The sequence below is a fragment of the Pinus tabuliformis genome, chromosome 2_2 (assembly GCF_031772625.1).
Source record: "Pinus tabuliformis cultivar Carrire ecotype Pingquan chromosome 2_2, CPIR1, whole genome shotgun sequence".
Taxonomy (NCBI): domain Eukaryota; kingdom Viridiplantae; phylum Streptophyta; class Pinopsida; order Pinales; family Pinaceae; genus Pinus; species Pinus tabuliformis.
The window spans coordinates 270818756-270840817 of NC_142300.1; the positions used below are offsets into that span (position 1 = coordinate 270818756).

General features: G+C 38.6%; 1 protein-coding gene across 1 annotated transcript; it reads left to right on the top strand.

The window, feature by feature from the left end:
* The first annotated feature begins 1076 nt into the window (after positions 1 to 1076).
* Positions 1077 to 2386, top strand: LOC149192349 (uncharacterized). Its single transcript, XM_089406364.1, has 3 exons — positions 1077 to 1392; positions 1586 to 1640; positions 1794 to 2386. Exon 3 carries the CDS (start codon positions 1905 to 1907, stop codon positions 2253 to 2255), a length of 351 nt encoding a protein of 116 aa, XP_089262490.1. The 5' UTR covers positions 1077 to 1392; positions 1586 to 1640; positions 1794 to 1904; the 3' UTR covers positions 2256 to 2386.
* The last annotated feature ends 19676 nt before the right edge of the window (positions 2387 to 22062 follow it).

Here is a 22062-nt window from a genome sequence, read left to right on the forward strand (position 1 = left end):
TGTAAATAATATAAAATTTTGTCTTTTTCTTTGCATTGCGTTTTGTATAGATGTATTTTTTTTTATTGTTAACATAAATTTATTGAAAAAAATATAACTTCCAAAAACTTTTCTTTGAACTATTTCACCTTCTCAAATACACAATAAAAACAATTCTTAAATATTTAATTAAATATTTATTTACGTTATGAAACATACTATTTTTTTATCATTATTATATTAAAAATATATATATTTTTATAAAAAATATATAACAAAAATTTAAATTAATATCAATACTAAAAATAAAATAAAAATATAATACATATATTTTATAATTTTATATTAATATTAAAATATTTATATCTTAATATATAATTTATTATTCCACAAAATTTATATGACTCTTATTATTTAAATTATTGGCCAAAATTTTATTAGTCTTACCTCTATTATCTTAATCAATACTTTACATAATAAAATTGGCCATTCTGAATACGTAAAGCAAAATCTATATGATATAGATATAAAGACGGAGACAAATAGGTTATGTTGTATCCCTTCTTGTTCCAAAGATACAACCAACTCTCAATAAAAGGGGAAACAACAGAATATTCATATATGTTCGAATGCAAGACATATGATTCCTTACTTAGAAACTAAGGCTAAGATCACTATGATAATAATTTCAGTTAAAGGAATACTACTTTTAATATATTTGAGATCCTTTGCTTCAAGAAAAATTCATTTTCACTTGTGTCACTTTCAAGAATAAGGTCTTATTAGTCCCTGCCATCTGGCATCCGGCAGGGACTATAGTAACCGTTCGGCCGGGAGATAGCATTAGTTCGCATGGTTTTTCAGTGATATTATGACTTATGTTCTAAAGTTTGCAAATGATTTTCTGTTGGCCATCTTATTTGGCCTCTTCCCGAGGCGGAAGAGGCCGGAGCATATGTTAAACTGATATTTAACCACCATCATGTGCCCTTGACGGTGTGCGGTTTAGTTTTAATGCTGGCATTAATTTCTTAACGTTTAATGTTAAGTCTTCAATTCGTTGTCTGCTAACTTGCTTGTTCTTTCGCTGCTAACGTGTTTGTTCTTTCGCAGGTGTCGGCCCTATCGTCAGGTGTTGGCTGTCCGTTCTCTTCGTGCATGGCAGGTGTTCTGCTGTCCGTGCTCTTCCTGCATGGAAGAGTGTTAGGAGGCGCCTTCTAATCCTGTAATCCATTCTATTTTTCCCATTTCAGAAGCCGAATTAACTGAGACCTGAACCGAATTAAGAGATGCTGGTCTGGGATCTTCAGAGTTGAGTTACTAATACCTTATTGCTGAGAATCCCAGGTCGTCTGCGGAACCGAGCAGCTTATGCCCGAAGTAAACTGCCTCACTCTTGCCTTTTCTTAATCTGTAAGTACCCCTTCTTAATCTGTAGGTAAAAAGCAATCAAACTTCAGAGCAGTTGCATAATTCTGGCCAGTCTAATGATTTTTTTGCCGCATAGGCTGCTAGAATAATAATTATAGCTCTAAACTATGAATTAAATAGATTAATACTATTACTTACCCGTTCGCCGCTAAGAGCTGCTACTACTCTCCACCAGACTTCAGGATCCCGTTTATGGTTGCGTTTCGCATATTTATGGTCTTCAGCAACAGGTAGGTCTATCAACTGCAACTGAACTGCACCTTTTCTTTCATCCCCATTCCCATGCAAGCAAATTCCTTTAGATGTTTCATTTTAGATTAACGAGATATTTAATATCTGATGACGCCTGAGATGCCTGAAATCGTTTTGTTTTTCAATGGCAGGTTGTGAATTTGAAAGAAGAATTGGCTGTCGGCTATGCTCAGCTCGCAGCCAGTAGCAGCTCAGTGGGGGCTTCACCAAGTCCTGAATATTTGAATGACAAGCAATCGGAAATGTCAAGTTTAACATATAATTGCAAAAGCAACAGTTCTTATAATAAAGACTATTTGGATCCTACGGAAGACCACCATCAACAGATTCGATGCGGCAACGTTGCAATCAATAATTACAATGAGGGGGCTATGGAGGATGAGCGTTCATGGAGCAGTTATAACGTGCGGGACATGCATGGGGGCATTCATCGCCTGTCTACATCCCAAGAGATGGATGTCTTCCAGGGCGTCGAAAGATTATCTGAGCAGACACGCCCGAATAACAGGCAGGATGGAGATCTGGAAGACTTGGTTTTCACCGTTCTTCGAAGAAATAATTCAAATGATATCACGGACAGCACCACGTCTTAACCAACAGTAGATTCTATATATTCTGCTATTAGATCAAGATATTATTACTTTACAGGCTACGCACTGTCAACAAACCTATGCAGGATGTTTTAGAGGACACAAGATACTCGTATATTGTACCATTCTGAACATGTGGGCTGGTATACAGTTGGTACTTACATGCTCGAACCTTGGACTTCCTCGAGGCGTAAAAGAAAAAGAGGATCTGCGAGACTGTTTGGTATACAGTTGGTACTTTGTGAGATGGCCGCTACTGGTTCAAGTTCTTCATATAGACCACGAGCACAAGAATTGAAGCTAGAACTAGTTAGCATATTCGAGAGAGATAAGGGATTGCTCCATTAGATAGGTTTTTACAGTCGGGAGCTAGCTGGTAATGGACATTGGAGCCAACAGTTAATGGACGTTGCTGACAGCCAAGCTAGCCGGTGTTCCACCGCATGAGGCATTTGGTATGCATGCAGGTTCGTGTTCAGCATGAGAGATACGTGGTAATGCATTGCATGCTCAGTTCTTGGTACACGTGGGCACAATAACTTTCGACCTTCTACTTTTTGGACGTGCAGATCAGATTCTCGCACACAGCCATGAAATCCGTCTTTTGTGTATTTTAATCTCATGAGTTTCAGTTAGAATAATGGATTTTTATATTATTTATTGTGACTAGATTATGCAATGGATATCTTGGTTTATCCTTACATATCACTTAGACCGCAGACAATGTATGCATTTTTTTTTAATAAAAATGATCATGAAATTCTTTGTATATCATTTTTTTGTTTATTTCTAAATTATAACTATAACGATATATATATATATATATAAAAGATAGATGTTCAAATTTATTTTTATAAAAACACGAGCACTGTGATAAGACATAATAAGTTCCAAATTAAACTAAAACCACGCTGATTTACTAGCAGGGTCCCTATAATTTTATATGAAAGAATGGGAGTAAAGACAAATACAGACATTTAAATGTCTCGCTAAAGGCCTTTAGATGCGTCCATTAAGGGCGTAAATTTAACGAGGTAGGGTTTCAAATGTCTCCATTAAGGGTCTACCAGCTTGAAAATTAGATTCACGGGCAATATGGTTAGTGTTCTTCAATTTCTGTCACTGGACCAGATTTCGTTGTTTATTTTATGTTACAAATCATTGTTGCAATTGAAAACCAAAAGCACTCTTGCCAAGAGATCATGTAGCTATTCACTGATACGAGCGATCTCTTCTTGTTGATGTAAGCGTAATTGAAATAAACAACTCAATCAGAAAGTAGGATAGAGAGTACATTTGGCCGGATGATGTACAACTTGCTATGGCATGGTCGGTTAAATCTGTGTGAACTCAACATGCGTTATCTGTGTGAACTCAAAATACTGGATCCGCGGCTTCATGGATACTGTAGAGCACCTTGCTTCTTTCTTGCAATTTTGGGTAGCGCTGTTGAGAACGACTGGAGATGCATAAGTGGCGAAGTCCAATAATTAGACAGCTTCCCCACGTTGGATGGAATCGATTTAATTGCAGGACACCTTTTAACAGAATATCCTCTATCGACTACATTGTCATCATAAAGAATTTGAAGGCGTACGTTCATGTCTCACAGGGGTTATGGGTCTGGATCGAACAGCGACTAGAGAACCAGCAACAGATCTCAACTTCACGCATGTCTCACAGGGGTTATGGGTCTGGATCGAACAGCGACTAGAGATCTCAACTTCACGCATGTCTCACAGGGGTTATGGGTCTGGATCGAACAGCGACTAGAGAACCAGCAACAGATCTCAACTTCAAGCAGGGACTCGCTGCGTCGCAGCTCCCCTTGTTTTGAATAGAGTACAAATACGAGGTATAATGTAAGAGCATAGAAATTTGGAAACTTGGGTAACATAGAACTATTTTTTAAATCGACATTGTGTTTTCTTCTGGATTTCAACATATCTGGTTTCTCTCCGATCGCTATCAAAGTTGCGTTTTGTTTTCCACTCCATCTTATTTTCTTTCATTATTATTGTAGTCGGCAGTCAAAATTGCGTTTTGTTTTCCCATTTTAAGGATACCATCTTATCTTCTTTCATTCATTTCGGCATTTCAATACTATTGTATAAATTCTCTTTCAACGAAATAAAATGTGGTCAGGAAGGAAAGTACGAAAATCCATGACCGAATCCATGGGAAAGGAATTGTTGGAAGGAAAGGAATTGTGCTTAGCCCACGTATGGTGAGCTTACCTCATTCCCTTCCTCAACTACTTTTTCCATTTCCATAAATCTCATGCCAATACGCACTTCATCAATTTTCATTTTCATTCATACCTGAAATGGATAGCATAGAACGACAAGTCTATAGGGATAAAGTTCAGTCCAGAGTTTAATAAATTATTTGTTAACTTTCGCCAGCCAACTAATTTATAAAGCTTTTTTACTAGCCCTCCTATTAAATCATATAATATTTCAAAGTTAAGCTTATATATTCACGTCGACAAGCTCTTTTCCCTCTGTTTTGGCTTTGTTTTGATACAGTAGCGGGCAGAGTTTATGATGGATCCCAAGAGAGGGCACATACACATGGCTTGTTCTGAGGAAAGGAACATTCCCAAGAGAGGGCAAGTGAAGGCAGCCATAGTATCTTCAATTCTCCACAACATCAAGTCTTGCTTTACATTTCACTCTGACCGTCCACCACGTCCTCGTATTACTGAACCACCGCCTCCTCCTCCTGCTGCTGCTCCTCCTCCTCCTCCTGTTAAATGTAATGGGACAGTGCATGGCTAAAACTGTCTAACACTGTCATCACATGTTATTTAGTCTCTTATTTTCCATGACAGATTTTTGTAGCCTCTCGTAAGTCTTCTTTCCTGTACTCCGTAATAAAAGGACTCACTGTGTTACTTGCGAAATTTCATTCCAGCCATTGTTGTTGCATGTAATATATGGCAATATATCACTGGTGCTTAGATTACTATTTTCAAGATATTAAAAATTTGATAATATTTTTATTTTTTATTTATTTTTCAATGTTTAATATATTTTATTAAGGGACATGTAACATGGGATCATCATAAATTTTAAATGGAAAACTAAAATATATTATGTTGGAGCTTTTTGTATTTTTCTCAATAACCAGGAAGAAGCTTATGTTATGGGGCAAGGACTCAAAATTACTTACATAATTAACGTGCAATCAATTATAGTAATCTCTGATTAAGAATTCTTTTTAATTATATGGTCCACAACTCAATGGTAGAAGATCACCTTAGGCTTCAACTCTACCTTGAAGTAAGCAAGAAGTTATCTTCTTGTGCTCTATCAATTCCCATCATGTCTTAAGTAAAAACAACCAAACAATAGCTTGGTCAAAATACTATGGATCTAGTTTAAAAAGGCATTTTGTGGTTAGTGGCACATTACAAGAATTCAATCCTCTAATTTATTAGTTCTTACTATGACACATCTATCATCTTTAAATTGTCCCATGGAAACCTTGATTGATATCATAGATTGTCACATAGTGCACATTCTAGACCTGATTAGACACACACTTTATTTTGTGAAGCAATAGGAGCCTATCAACCACATGCTTTAAGCATTATTTGTTCTTGCTTATCATTTAATGTTGTTTCTTCCTCTAGGTCATTGTGTGATAATAATAAGTATACTAGGTAGGCTCAAGTGGAATTCCAAGTCTCACATCTAGGTAACATAAAATCCTTCTTGAATGGGAAATCTTGACGCAACTAACATCTAGAAAAGTACCCAAAAAAGGGTCCAAATAAGGTGAGATAAAATTATAATGATCCTTCTTCCAAAGATTAATTTAAAGTGAAAGCGAATGTGGACATCTATCTCAAATTGATGTTGTTATGTTAAATTGCTTCCAGAAATATTTATAATTTTATTTCAATGTTCGTTGTAACATACCTCATTACAACTTCTTAATATCCCATTATGATGCAAGATATTTTTTTATTCTTATTAAACCGTCTGCAAATTAGGAAATCTCACATATACATAATCATTTTTGTCTCAAGAAATGCCAATTAGTGATAACTATATATATAGATCCTCGAGCTTACATTATATTCAAACAATACCAACATCTCATATTTCCAAGTTATGCTTTGGCTCTTGGCCTCGGTATATATGTATGTCTAGTGTTTTAGTTTTTTTTCTATGCACACGCATTCACACACACACACACACACACACTTATGTGTACCTTCACTTTGCATATTGATATCACAATTTTTATTGTTTTAATTTACAAGGAGGGTTACACTCTCCTAGATACATATATGATATGATATTTATCCCTCACACATTAAGCTATTTTTAGCTTAGGTTATAAGGATAATACAAAATTCTAGAAGGGTTTAATTTTAGTCCACCATTCATGGCGATACTATGAAGCCATAATGGCATACATAGACAAATCAAGTTATCTACATGGATTTCATATGACATCAATGATTCACACCATTGTATTTGGTGAGGTTGATATAATTTATTAAGCAATACCTCCACATTGTAACCTCATAACCTAATATAATTTAACACCTAAAGTTTCTAGACCTCACAAGTTGTGATATAATGTGAAGCCTTGCATGGCAACACACTGGAAAATTATTCATTGAATATTGAGTGCATCACGTGTCCAGTCATCAACGGTACTCAAATATTATGGTTTTGATCAATGGTTGTGTGGGTTTATAGTTGTTTTGGTGTAACTACACTCACCTTGTTGTTGCCCCTATCTCATTTTCTCTTTCTCTTGTTTGAGGATGAGCTCAGCAACTCCAAGTCCTCTTTTATCTTCCTACACTTGTTTTTACCCTTACAACTTTTGACTCTTTGTCTCTATTTGGGTTTTCCAAACTGTCATGACTTCAGCGACGAGATCTGATGACAACCATGAGTTATGTGTTTCTTCAAGTTAGGTTTATTTTACTTTCTTTGTAGGAACTTGCAAAGTATCATTGTTATCGGTTAATTGTTTGCCTCTCATGTAATTACAATATTTTTATTCTCATTTTTAGGCTTTTGTTCCCAGTTATTACTCTTTCAAGGGATCACAACAAATTGTAGGTTCTTTTGGGTTAGGGTTCTCTAGTTCTGAGTGGTGCAAGAACTAGTTTTTCATGATACCATGTCAGGTAAAAAAAAATATTTTCCTAACCCTAAGTTGATTCTTCCTTCTTACGTTGGAATTTTAATTTTCCTCCTTAATTTCATGTTTTCTTTGTGGCTTCAAGAGCAGATAGACAAAATTCTATTCCTTATACAATTTAAGGTAAGGTTTTTGCTCCTTCATTATAGCTATACTATGAGTTTGTGTGTGTGTGTGTGTGTGTATATATATTCAATTTCTTTTCCACAATTATTTCAACTTCTTGAGGGCTCTAATTTTATTATTTTGGCCATTACAGGTTTGGATTTCTTTCTAGAAAGAAAAACCCTAGATCCACTTGTCTTGTTAAGGGTTCCTTTTTTTTATGGAGTCATTATTTGGCCTGCCATTATCCATGTTCTTATGTGATCTTTATCTTTTTCCAGTGTTCTTTGACTGTGAGGCCAAGACCATTTCTTGGGCTTTCATGAATTAGGGTTTTGAACAACAATTACCTTTTTACTTGATTACTCAAGCCATCCATTCAACCAAGGTTCTAAATGAATTATACAAACTCTTATGAATGTATTTAGATTGGTATCATATGATGTTTATGGCCAATTATCCTTAGTAACTTTGTTTTTCTAAGAAGGCACTCTCATGATTATTCTCCAACTTTTACTTACGGTTTTCATCTCTTTTCTTGTCGAGATTGCAATACTTATTGTATTATTTATAAAGTTTACTATTTTCTAACACTAGTCTAGCCTTAGTACTGATTGTACATAAATTTTTTTTTGCGATACAATACTATTTTATAGGAATTATTTCCTACGGCTAGAATTTGTTTTGCATACTAGAATCACTATTCATGATATAAAAAAGAGCATAGTTTTTTCTTTTTCTTTGTGACACTTTATCTTAATGTATATTGGATCACTTCCTTTTCTATTCAAATGTGCAAACTTTCTCTTAAGGTCTCTTACCACTAAAATAAATAGTTAGTATATTGCATTTTTCAGAATGGACTATATTGTTTTCTTCATTTTTTCTTCTTCTATATTATTATTTGTCCAACTTGTGCACATCATTAATGTTATGTTCAACAAAGAGATATTTTTTACATTTACATGTTTTTTTAGAATAACAGTCTAGGATACTTGGTGGGACTTGTCATGGGACATGCCTTCTCTTCCTATGACTTAGTTATCTAAAGTCTATGACTGTTACATAACTAGGTAGGTGGGAATTCAACTTCTCCACATACTTTTGTGGTAACTAACATAGGTTCAATCCTTATAATTTAACAATTAATATGTAAATCCTATTGTACACATATGTATTTTGTTTACAGAGTTTCTTAAACTACATCACTTTCATTGTTTAGCAATAATAACCCAAAACCCCAAACTAGTAGGTTATTTAAAATATTTATTATCCCTTTTCAGCAAAAAAACATTACCTATGTAGACAAATATTTCCAGAGTTCTCTAATATAACATTTACGTTGTCCACGATAGAAGCCTCTAGGCTTGCAAATGTTGCTTAACCTATTACAAGTTAGGAATATACAAACTAAAATCCATTGAAAGTGTTGTAATTTACACAATAATTGCACTTATTCCAATTCAATGTCTATTCTACCTTCTCTACCATGACCATTTAGTAATAACTTAAAACTGAAAAATTACCAAGTGTAGTTAGTCCTCTCACTTTGTAGGCTGGTTCATGACAAACATTCACAACATGTCCTCAAGAATTTGGTTAACTCTTTAAGTATGCCCATCCATCCGTGGATGGTATGCACTGTTGAAGTTTAACTATGTATCTAATCCGATAAATAGTGGCCTCCAAAAATTTGAGGTAAACTTCGGTTCCCTGTTTGAAGCTTAAAAAATTCCTTCATAAAGATATTGGCTACTTGTAAAACTTTATATCTGGATTACAAGGGAATGAAATGGGTAGCCTTTGTTAGTTTATCAACCACTACCATAATGGAGTCATGATGTTTTCGTGTTTGAGGTAATAAAGTGATAAAGTTGAGATAAATCACCTTCCAATTCAACTCTAGTATGGGTAATGGGTTTAGTAGTTTAGTTGGGTGTTAATGTTCTATTTTTTACTTGCTAACATTCTTGGCACCCAACCAAATATTCAAAAACTTCCTTTTTCATTCCAGGAAAAAGAACTATTTTTGGAGGTTTGTAATCATTTTCTAGTACCCCGGATGAGCTGCAAAAGGTTTTTGATGGTTTCTTTCCATTATCAATCGATTTATTTTCTCATGATCTAGTATATAAAGAATCTTTTCATAGGTTAAATCCCATTTTTGTTGATTTTATAATCAATATGCTTATCTAAATCAGATTTAGTTTCTAGATTTTTATATGTTTGGTTATAATTCTGATTTGTTAATACATCCTCCTTGACTTGTTCCAACAGATTTGTTTCACTTTGACTAGTATAAATCTCATTTAGTTATTTTAAACTCGAACTTAAGGCGTCTGCCAAATTATTCTCCTTTCCCCTTATGTGTTTAATGTCGAAGTCATATTCACTTAAGAAGCCATCTACCTAGCTTGCCTGACATTCATATTGGGTTTGTTAAAAAATGATCTTACATGATTTGTGGCTAAGATGAATTTCCTTCCAATCAAATAATGCCTCCACATTTTGAGGGTGTGAATTATAGCTGCTAACTCCAAACATTAGAATGCATACTTTTTCTCATGTTCTTTTAACTTTCGTGACTGATAAACCATAACACACCCCTCTTACATAACCACACGTCCCAGGTCTTCTAGGCATGTGTATGTACACACTTCAAATTCTTTTTCCAGATCTGTTATTTTAAGCACCAGAGTAATAATAAGTAGGTGTTTAAGCTTTTCAAAGCTTTCCTAACACTATTGTGTCCATAAAATTTTTACCCCTTTCTTCTAGTTAGGTTATACGATATGCCATCTTGGAAAATCCCTCTATAAACCTGCGATCATAATTGGTTATCCCCATGAATGATACTATATTAGTCACATACTTTGGTACCATCCAATCAAGAATGACCTTCACTTTATCGTGATCCACCACTATCCTTTCTTTAGAAATTAAGTGTCCCAAATATTGTATCTTATCTTGAAAATTTTCACATTTACTGAGTTTTGCTTATAGCTAGTTTTCCCACAAGGTTTGTAAGAATATTTCCAAATGTTGTTTGTATTCTTCTAGTTATTAGAATATAAAAATATATTATCTACGAAAAATAACACAAACATGTCTAAAAATCTGATGAACATATTGTTCATTAAGCACATGAAAGTGGCAGGTGCATTCGTGAGCCCGAAAGGTAACATTGTGAATTCATAGTGTTCATATAGAGTTCAAAACGCTGTTTTTGGAATGTATTCCTCTTTGATCCTCAGTTAATGATACCTGGACCTAAGGTCTATCTCGGAGAACACACTTTCTCTGTTAACTTGATAAAAGAATTCATTAATGCGGGGTAAAGGATATTTATTTTTAATTGTTGACTTATTTAGTTGGTGATAGTCAATGCACATCCTGAGCGTTCCATCTTTATTCTTAACAAAAAGGATCATTGCACCCCATGGGGAGACGTTGGGCCTAATATACCCTTTACTCAATAATTCCTATAATAGAATTTTTAATTCCATGAGTTTCGGTACTATCATTTGGTAAGGGGCTATCGATATTGGTGTTTCTCCTGGCACCAGTTATATGGAGAAATCTATCTCCCTCTTGGGAGGTAGTATAGGGATCTCATCCAAAAATACACATTGGAAATTTCTCACCAGCTCCAATTCTTCTAATGGATTAACTAAATTGTCTAGAGACTGATTTTCTACATTAATAGCAAAGAGTTAAAACGCCTTCCTAGCTACTTTCTTCAACTATAATGATGATATTTGACATATCGAAATTGGCCTCGTTATGCCACTTATAACTTGAGTTTCACCATTATCTGTCATGCTAAGGACTATTTTCTCAAGACAACTAACAAGTGCTTTATGGCTTTCCAACTAATCCATACCTATGAGGACATCACAAGAGCCTAAGGGAAATATATTTGAATTGACTGTTGACTTCAGGTCAATATCTGGGAAGATGATTTAGTAAGTCCCTTCCAGTACTTTAGAGCTTGCATGCCTCAATGGAAAGTTCTTCGCATTCGACAACAGGTTTACATCATTGACCTTCAATTGGATGATTCCATGGGTGTTTGACTTCAGCTTCATTATTCACATTCGTGGATTGTGCTAATTGTACCTTGAGAGCCATTTTCATTATTGGTGGTTTCTCTCGTGCCTATTAATGGTTTACATCATTGACCAGTAATTAGGTGGTTTTCTACCATGTTTGACTTTGATACATCTATTCGCATGTTAGAATTCGTACAATAATCGGGTCAAGACGGAGCGCAAGACCCTAGTTTCTATATGATAGAATCTAGGTTGCATGGAGTTATGAGTTATTCATGATTGTACACATGTTTCCTCTAGATGGGTGGCTGCAACCATACCGTGGGTCCATATTCATTATCCTTTCTATTCAGATGGCTGTGACCATACTATGGATCCATACACATGATCCCTTCTATTTGGATGGCTGCGTCCATACAATGGATTCATGTACTATTAGGTGTTTATTCATGTATCATTAGGCATGATCATCGATATGCTAGATATGTATATGTATATGTATATGCTTGATTTTTAGGTCTCCTAACGGTGTTGTTCTAGTCCTCGGACTGACTTATAAAGCATCTCAACCATCAATCCTTGTTTTTCCTTCATGCTTTAGGGGGCATCTGTTACACAATATTTTGTCACACCTCCTGTTCACTTCCTGTTCCATATCTTGAAGTGCCAAAACATTGACAATTGTGTAGCATATCCTTAATGATATACAGACCAAAATCTCCCTAAAGAATCAAAGGAAAACTACCCTGAATCGATTCTGAAGAGGGTTAACTAAAATCCTATTTTTTAGGGCCATCGCGTTTTGCTACACCACCTGCCCATGCAGATGATAGGTTGCACAATTCTACCCTAGCGCTGCTAGCGCAAGTTTTGATATAAAAACACACATTGAACCTCTTCTAGTAGGTTTTCCCAAATTAGAGGAGAAGCTTCGTGCACTAGAAACTTCGAGAATAACGAGCTGGATATTGGTTGTTGTTGATATGGTTGAGCTCTCCCATTTGGACCTCTTGATCTTATCATCATGGGCTTTCCCCTTGATATGTGGACCTTCCTCCCTCTTTTGGGGATCCCTAGCTCCCCCTCCCTTTCATTGATTGTTGCATCCCTATGCTGAGATTATCCTTACATGCTATCCATTCTAACTTGGAGAAGGAGTACTTGAAGAGTATTTGCTTGGAATTGGACATCCACCAAAAGGAGGTCTCCAACATCAAGGCATAGGTTGTATGCTTCCCTTTTTAGCTTATTAATATATACATCTGATGTTCACTTTCCATAATTGTGTAAATGTTTATTCTTTTAGCTTAATACTCTTTGATCAATTAAGTAGTTTATGTTTGATGTATGCCATATATGCATTTGTATCTTGCATAGCTCTTTGATCTTCCTTGCAGGTACTCGGATGTAAAGAAGAAGTAATGAGTGAAGCCTGGAGTGAAATAATCAAATTCATCTTAAAAATATTGAGTGATTAACATCAAAGAGAGGTAGGCCACTCTCTCTCTGCATTTGTTAAATATAAGCTATGAAAGTGTATGTAAGTTTGTTTAGTTTGTTGCTAGACCCACTCATTGGGCTAGAGGGATCGCCTATGTTCACAGAGGGGATTTACCTTCACAACAAATGTGGATTATAAGTTTATAAAGGTTAGATTTAGAGCACATCCATTTATATACTAGATCTATTAATAGATGGAGACATGAATCATTCTATTAAGGGAAGTGTGTTAATCTGGATAGTAACATATTTGGGTTCAATTATAGTGCAAGCAATGGACTATAACCGAATTTGGATTCAAAGAGGAGTGCATGTTGGCTTGATGGGCCCTGAGATAGGTTCAACATTAAGTAGCCAAGCAAATCCCTACACTACTGGCCCTTTCGGCATCAATCGCGAAGCATAGATTGAAGTCTTAACCGAAGCAGTATGGAGGGATGCAAGAACCAAGTTTCTGCACCTTGAGATGGTCGTGATATTGTTTTAAACCCTAACCCTTCCTTCACGCAGATCTATAATCTCTTTAGGGCTTATCAAAGTACTTCTCTTATTCGGCTTTGAAACCTTCACGAAAATCTCCGATCGTCCTTCGAAGACCCTAAATAATTAGTTCAAATGCTTACGCACCTTTGTAATTATCCTAACTTCTATGTCTACCCAGATTAGCTTAAGTATTGGTTAACTTTAACATGAATTATGATTATCTTCGCGTAAACATATATTCTTACTTACGTTCATACGACAAAGTAAAATACACATAATCGCACATCATTATAGGATTAAATCATAAATCCAGTACTCAACATAATATAATAAAAAACATTCATAACGAAAGTAAAATAGCTCATACAAAAATTTCTCTAGAATATTTCTCTTTATTAATAGTTCAAATCTCCAATATAGACTCTAACTTCCCTGCGCACACAACCGCAGGGGTCCATGCACTCAGCTGCGAACTTCTACCCTAGGCCTCTGTGCACTCAGTTGCAAAGCCTCTACCTACACTAACACTCTTCGCTCTTAGCTCTCATAGACCCACAAACTTACTTAGAATTATACTAACTGCTGCCTTAGACTCTTCTAAGACTCCCTTTTTATACATTCCCATGGCCTACGAACCAAGGGCGGATCTCATCAAGTGACACAAATTATCTAAACTAAGGGCGGAAACCCTTTTTGACTGTTTACATCTTCACACTCTGTGACCACAGAATGCAGATACTTTACATCCTTTATACAAAACTTGGGCCTTTAGCCCCAAAACTTGAGCTCTTAACCCAAAAATTGACCCCAGGGGACCCGATCCCAACACGCCCCCAACACAAATCTAGTGAATTGCCCCGATGACTCAACTGGTGTAGAGATTTTGTCACAAAGACTTCTTAGCTCCACCTATACAACTGAAACCTCGACGATACATTGCATCGCCGCCTACTTAACCTGCTCAACCAGCTACTCCGTTGTTGGTTCTACGCTATCTGCCTGTATTTTTTGTTGTGTCACCTGCAGATTGGCAAATTTCCCCTCAATGAAGGTAGTCAGTACATAGGCTTCCTCTAGCTAAGGCTCCAATCTCACCTTCAGTATTGCCTCCTTGCGCTGAGCTGCATCCACCTGTTCCTTTAATGCCTTCGCTTCCTACAACTTTTCCAACCTTTGCGTGATGGCAACAGTGCACGCTGTCGCTTTGACCTCATCGTACTTCTGCTGCAGCTCCCGTGCCTCAGTTTCTAGTCTTTGTAGGTTGGGATCTTCCTGCAGGTTGGTCACTACTTCGAGCACCTACTCTAAGAGTGTAATGTAATCCTTCACAATGGTGTCAGTAGCTGCAATGACATCTTTTACAGCGGTCACGTGCTGCTCTCTAACTTCTAGTGGAGTCGAAGGCTGCGCCCTCAACTCAAGTTCCGTGATCTTAAGGTTTAGTTCAAACTGAAAGTTAGCCAACTCTGTTCATGCCTTGTGCACACCTGCAAGAAGCTTTTGGATCATTATTTCAACTGGCTTATCTTCAGGGATGTTCAGCTCTGGAATAGTTTGGCATGCCTCAGCCACCACAATTGTTGTGCACTCATTCTTTTATGTGATCTTCTTAAGAAGATCAATTGCGAACGATTTTTCGGTGAACATATGTGCATTGTTCACCTTCTTCTCGTTGATAATGTTCAAAGCGCATTCTTCTTGAGCCCATATTTCTGCTATCACACCATCTAGTAGGGTGTGAAGGGCTTCACTTGGAAACACGGCCAAGTTTAACCTAACTTGTTTGATGGTGCTGACAGTGGCCCCGTCAGCCTCTGCTTCTGCAATCAATGCTCCATTCGACAGCACGACAACCCGAGGATTCATTGTACGGACCATCTCTTCTATGTCTGAGGTTCCCGGTGCCAAACTTATTAACACCATGTTGCCTCGCCTTGCCTAATCTGCAACTCACGTAGACCCATTTGAATGGCGACCAAGGCCTATTTCTGCTACTGCTTGAACTGCTACAACAGTTCTGCGGTCGCGTCCCTCACTATATCACTGATATCATTCAAATCATCCTCTATCAAGGTGATTGGGTCCAAGGACGATTTACTCACCTTGAAATTCTTCTGCGGCCCTGCTTTCTCCTACTCCCTTGTGCACTTAACCCAGAATGGAGTAGTCTCTGGGTCCGCTCCTCCCCGCTCTAAGCGCTTCTCCTCCTCATTTGTCTATGGAAAAGGAAACTTCTTACTCCTATCAGAGTCACGTTCATCCTCTTCCTCCTCCTCTTCTGCCTGTGTTTTGGCCACATGCTCTGCTATGGCTTTATCCTTAGCTTCCTTCGTTCATTTTTTGGCCAACTGTTCCATCTTTAACCTGGCCTCCTCCTTCTTCTGCTTCATGGTAGACTTACTAGTCCCAGCTGATAAGTTTTAAGCCTTGCACCACTTTGTAGGCCAACTCCCGAGAACCATGGTGATTGCATCATCTGTCACCAGGTATAGAATATCATTCCATTTTTGTGCAGGGTCCCTCTATGCTCTGATGGACACACAATGGAATTTCTCCTTGAACTCCACATATTCAGACAACTGCTCAAAGATAGTAGGTGAGAGCCACGACTTGCAGTTGATGGCGGCGGGGATGCTTGATTCCATAAGAATCCAGAATATCTTGATGTCCTTGATCCTTTGGAGGTCATTCGTGGCCCAGAGCAAAGCGAACTTCGCTGCTTCTGGAATCTCCAGTGTAATCGGGGGAAACTCACTATCCTTAGGTAAGTCCCACGCAACCAGGACAATTGACAATAGAAACCATTCATAGTGAAAAGTATTTCTTTGATCTTGTGCTTCTCTGCAGTTCGCGAGGAACTCGTTGGAGAGATAACGTGCCTAGTTAAATTGTACGCTCTCCGCGCACTGGGCTGCCAAAGATACCACTAGTGCTAGCACTTCATCTGCGCGACACTTCTTCATACTTTTTCCTGCCTAAATATGACTGGCTAATTTAACCGCAGGATTGGTTATGATGGAGATGGAGTAGCTGTGTGGCTTCTTGGCAAGATCAAACTTGTCCTTCATTCATTCAGCGAGGTCGCACTCACCTGAATTTCCAACAAATTCCATGGCTGGATTCAAGTCTAAGTGTAGGAGCAAGGTGATCCTATGGATCAACATGTTAGTGATTGGGATCGAATCTCCTAAACAGAGACACCCATCATGCACCAAGCATAACAACTTCTTGACCACTATCAAAGTTATGGGTGTGCGGTTGTAATGCGACACCCATAGAAGGTTCAATAGTCCTGCCTTCTCCACCCCTTTTATCCACTTTCATGGCTCCAGCGCAGTCACACTAGAGTCTTTATAGAAGACGTGGTGCATGAATGTATCAATCGCCAAGTGGGGAAAGTGCTCTGTATCTGCTAAATCCTAGTCCTCTAGCTTCAAAAGGGGGATACGTGCCAAGCACTGTCCTTAGAATGTGATTTTGTTTGGCAGTAGCAGGGTGAAAAGTGTGACTTTGTTCTTGTTGATGTCCTTTGGTACCTTTGCCTTTCCTCATCACGGGGGGATATATGGTGGAAACTTGGAGATAGGGTCTTCCCCCTCAACGTCAACGTATTTTGTCCCCATGTCAACGTCTTCTATGCCCACAGCAATGTCCTCGATGTCCTTTTTAGGTTCCAAGTTTTCTACCTTGGACTTCTCCTATGCAGTAGCCTTTTCTTTCTTCCGGTGTTTCCTTGGTGACTCACGCATCGGCTGTGTTGCTTTCTACTTATCCTTCTTCATCTTGGGTCCTTCTTTGGGTGGTGTAGGCCTCAGCCTGGGTGACCTTGGCAATTTGGGTACTTCTACAGGTACCTCTACACTCGCTACCTCCGGGGCAGCTCCCTCAGCTGCCATTGGTTCGCCAACAGTTGCAGTCTCCACGAGTGCCAACATAATTCCAGTTAACAACTCCTGAGTTTCCTTCGGCAATTTCTCAAACACTAAACTCACTACCAAAGCCTCGAAATAATCAAGGTTCATGAGCGCCTAATAGATCAACACCTCAATTCTCAGAATCTTTCATTGGTAAACCATCTGTAATTTATAGGAAATTTCAAATTTGAATCCAACTGTTCCCCCCAAAATCGATTCATAAATTCTAGAGTGGCGACAGATTTTCAAAGATCTTGTTATTAAATTTCGACTTAATCGCCACCCCTCGCTCCATTTAGTCGTTTTCCTACTGTCAAGTCATGAATAGTGACCATAACGGTCACTTTCCGATTGCCTTGCATGGTCTCTCCTCCAATAGCACAACTCGCCTCGTGCTTCTGCCAACATTGTGACAATCCTCAATTCCGTGTAGTACCCCAACCATGCGGCTCTACAACCCGGGCAGTGTAGTTTATAGTCCCGCGCCTCATTTCAGCTGCCTGGAGCGCTAAGACTGTGCTTCCAACATACAATCATCTGGTCGGATCCCTGGTGTATGGCTTCAATCATCTACGCTTCACCCTCCCTACGAATGGCTCTCCATTCAACTTTACCAACTGAACTACTCCACCATCGGTAATCTCCTTGATGACATAGGGCCTGAGCTAATGCATCCAAAAGTTTCCTAGAAATTTATCAAACTTTCTATCATATAATAACACTAAATCATTTACCTTGAAGGTGCATAGTTTGATGTGTTGATCATGCCATGCCTTTTCATGTTCGTTTTGAACTTGCTGATGGAATCCAGCCAAAAACCTATCTTCTTCCAGTTCTGCCAGCTGCGCAAGCCTTTCTTCCATGGCTCTATGATTTTCCATTCGTGTGAACACTACTATGTGTAGAATAGGTACAATGTATTCAATTGGCATCATAGCTTCAATGCCATAAACCAACCTGAAAGGCATTTGTCTAGTCAGCTTCTTACAAGTTGTTCTATAAGCCCATAGCACCGCGGGTACGTGCACATCGCAGCTGCTTCTTTGCATATTGCAAACCTTCGTCAGTGTGCTATCTAGAATCTTATTAAACACTTCTACCGTTCCATTAGCCTGCGGGTGATATGGTGTGCTCTTCTGATGGTAAACTTGAAATTCCTCTGTCATCGCGTTGATCGTCTCATTAAGAAAATGCGTACCATGATCACTCATTAAAATTTTTGGACAACCAAACCTTGTCAGCACATACTCAAAGATGAATTTTTTTGTTTTCGTGCTTGTATAGTCCTTCACAAGCTGCGCCTCCTCCCATCTGGTTAAATACTTAGTCATGGTGATGATGTACCATGCAGCCATCTTCTTTCCTGGAGGCTGAATTGGTCCCATAAAGTCAATCGCCCATTTCTCAAAGGGCTGTAATGATATCTGTGGATTCAGTGGTAGCTCATCCCTCCACAAGGGTTTGCTAGTCCTTTGGCATGCGTAGCATGCCCTACAATATGCCTTTGAATCCTTATGCAGTGTCGGCCACCATAACCCAGCGCGTAGAATCTTCTGTGCTATTGCTTTGCTCGCATAATGTCCTCCTGCGGCTCCTCCATGAGCCTCAGCGAGGATGCTATTTCGTTCAAATTCTGGCACATAACATCGCAGTATTTCATCTAATCCCATTTTATACAAGTGTCCTGCAATGACATAAAAGTCTGTCGCGTGCACCACCAATTCCTTCTTTTGTTGGCTAGTATATCCTTCTGGAGTTGTTCCCATCATTAGGAAGTGTATAATATCTTCAGAGTGACTATCCACGATGCACACCGCAAAACGCTGCGCGTCAAGTAGTCCTTCCTCCAAATTGGTAGGCTCCTCTCTTGTTTTAATGCATGATAGATGATTCGGTCCAACAGTCAATTGTCCTAGTTTCACAATAAGTTCCAAATCATATTCTTGAAATAGCAACAACCATCTGCATATCCCCCCCCCAACACATGCTTGTTCACCAAGTATTTCAATGCAGAATGGTCGGTATACATCTTAAAGTGTTCGCCTAGCAAGTAGTGCCTAAAAGTATGGAACACGTATACCATGGCCAGACCTTCGCGCTCTATCATTGAATAATTATTCTCAACTTTAGATAGCTTCCTACTTGCAAATGCTATGGGATAATCCAATTCTCCCTCACCATCCTGTGTCAGTACTGCTCCCAGCGCAATACATGATGCATCCACATGCACATGAAATTCATTCTTCCAATCTCGGAAGACTAGGATCGGTGTGGTGACCATCTTCTCTTTGAGCACATCCAAGATCTTCTGACATTCCTCATTCCAGAAGAATGTAGCATCCTTTTTTAACAGTTTCTCCATTAGCGCAGTGATCTGGGCATAACTTTTGATGAACTTTCTATAGTACCCTGTATGCCCCAATGTTGCGCACAACTGTTTCACACTTCTTGGTGCCTCCAAATTGATTATAACCGCGATCTTTGTGGGGTCTACCATCAATCCTTGTCTACATACCACGTGACCCAGCAAGATCCCAAAAGGGATGCAGAACAAACATTTCTTCAAATTGAGTGCAATCTGGTACCTCTGGCATGTATCTAGCATCAAGCGCAGACTTGCTACATGGCGATTTACTAGTCCAAACATTATCCAATCGTCAAAGTATACCTCAAGAAATGTGTGACTGAAATCCTTGAACACTGCAATGAATATGCGCGAGAAGATCGTCGGCACGTTCTTTAGCCCAAAAGACATCACCATATACTGGAAGCATCCCCATTCAGTCGCGAAGGCTATCTTACTCCTATCCTCCGACGTGATCTTGATTTGATGGTACCCTGAGAACCCATCAGTAAATGAATATGCTTCTTGGCCACCAACTTTATCCAACACCTCATCAATGAACGGAGTTAGGAAGGGATCACGCACCTAGGCACCATTCAACTTCCTGAGATCTATGCATATCTGTATCTCATCTTTCTGTTTCTTGTCCTGAACTACCATTGGGCTTGCCCAATTAGATTCCTTGACTGGTTTAATGATACCTACTGCAAGCATTTTATCCAACTCCAAATGGACCCTTTCTTTATTCTTCGGATTGAGGCGGTAAGGTCTTTGCTTAACTGGCTTTGCATTCGGTTTTAGAGTGATCTTCATGACGCCCAAGTCCCCTATTATCCCTTTCAAATCCAAAAACTTCGTGGGGAACAGATCCTAATATTCACGGAGTAATTTTGTGACCTTTTCTACTACCGCGTCATCCCAGTAGTCCCCAATATTTGCCAACTTCAACTCTGCCTCTGTTTCAATGTTCACGTGTCTGGTTTTGAGCGACTCAGTTATGTTTTGGTTCTCTAGTTGTGGTCCCTCAACTTTGCAGTGACCTTCAGTCTCTGGAATATTAATCTTCCTTGGGTCTTCATCTTCTTCTTCTGCTATTACATTGTATCACTCTAGCGCGTGGCTAGGCTGGGTAGTCCAATCAGGTTGAATCAAATCTAGAGGATCCTGTAGTATCCTGAAGATTGCTGCCTTAACCTCCTGTAATGCTTCGTCGATACATTCAAACCCATCCTCAAAGTTGAACATCATCAAAAATCCTTGGCACAAAACATCCCACTCTTCAGTGCCATGGCAGAGTTCTGTCTCCAAGTACCAATTCATCTGTATAACATCCAAAGTATGAAAAAACAGATGTACCCACTTCAGCTGAGGCTTCTCTCCATACGCTTTAGTACATTTGGCGAAATGGTTGCACGGATCATTCCTCCCGTCATATTTTTCTTTTAGCTGCACTTGTGGGTGGCCAAACCGCACTCTCATCATTTTTTTGTATATGTGCCAAGCATCAAAACTGTCCTTGTGTGTGCCCCACCATCTCGCAGGTGTAGCGCACAGTGCCCATTCCAAGGTTTGGAAGTGATGCTTCTCTAGCACTTCTCTCTCAAATGCATCCAAAAAGTGATCAATATCAATTAAACCATCATAGTAAGGTAGATTTCTTACCTCTAATGATACAAAGTGCAACAATTTGGTCATCATATTATAATGCAATGTAGATACTTCATGCAATCGATTCTTCCAGTGCTCTAGTTCTTCATCTGAATCTGATGTGAAAGAACTTTCACGGTCCCATGCAATACATCCATCTGCTATTGGATTCACCCAATCCTAATCTCGTGTCGTTATCTTGTAAATTTGGTCCAAATTGTCATCACTTTCATAATCGTGGATTGGTTCATTATAGTGCGGTCCTTCTACAAGGTCAAGTGGCACCACTACGCGGAGTGATTTCTTCTCAAATATCATCTTCCTCTTCTTTAGATTCATTACCCATTCATGTTAGTGGCCCAATCAATCCCAAGGAGTGTGGTGTAGGGATTGCTATCATTCACAATCTCTATCACTTCAAAATCAGCTAGTGTGCTTGCGCCTTCAATATCAACTGTTACCCCGTGCAACCTCCCCATTGGGATGATTTTCTGTTGATTCACCATCCTTAACTAAATTGGAGACCACTATAGCACAAGTCTCCCTATTCTCTCCCATGTCTGTTTCGGCAAAATGTTCACGTCCGACCCTAA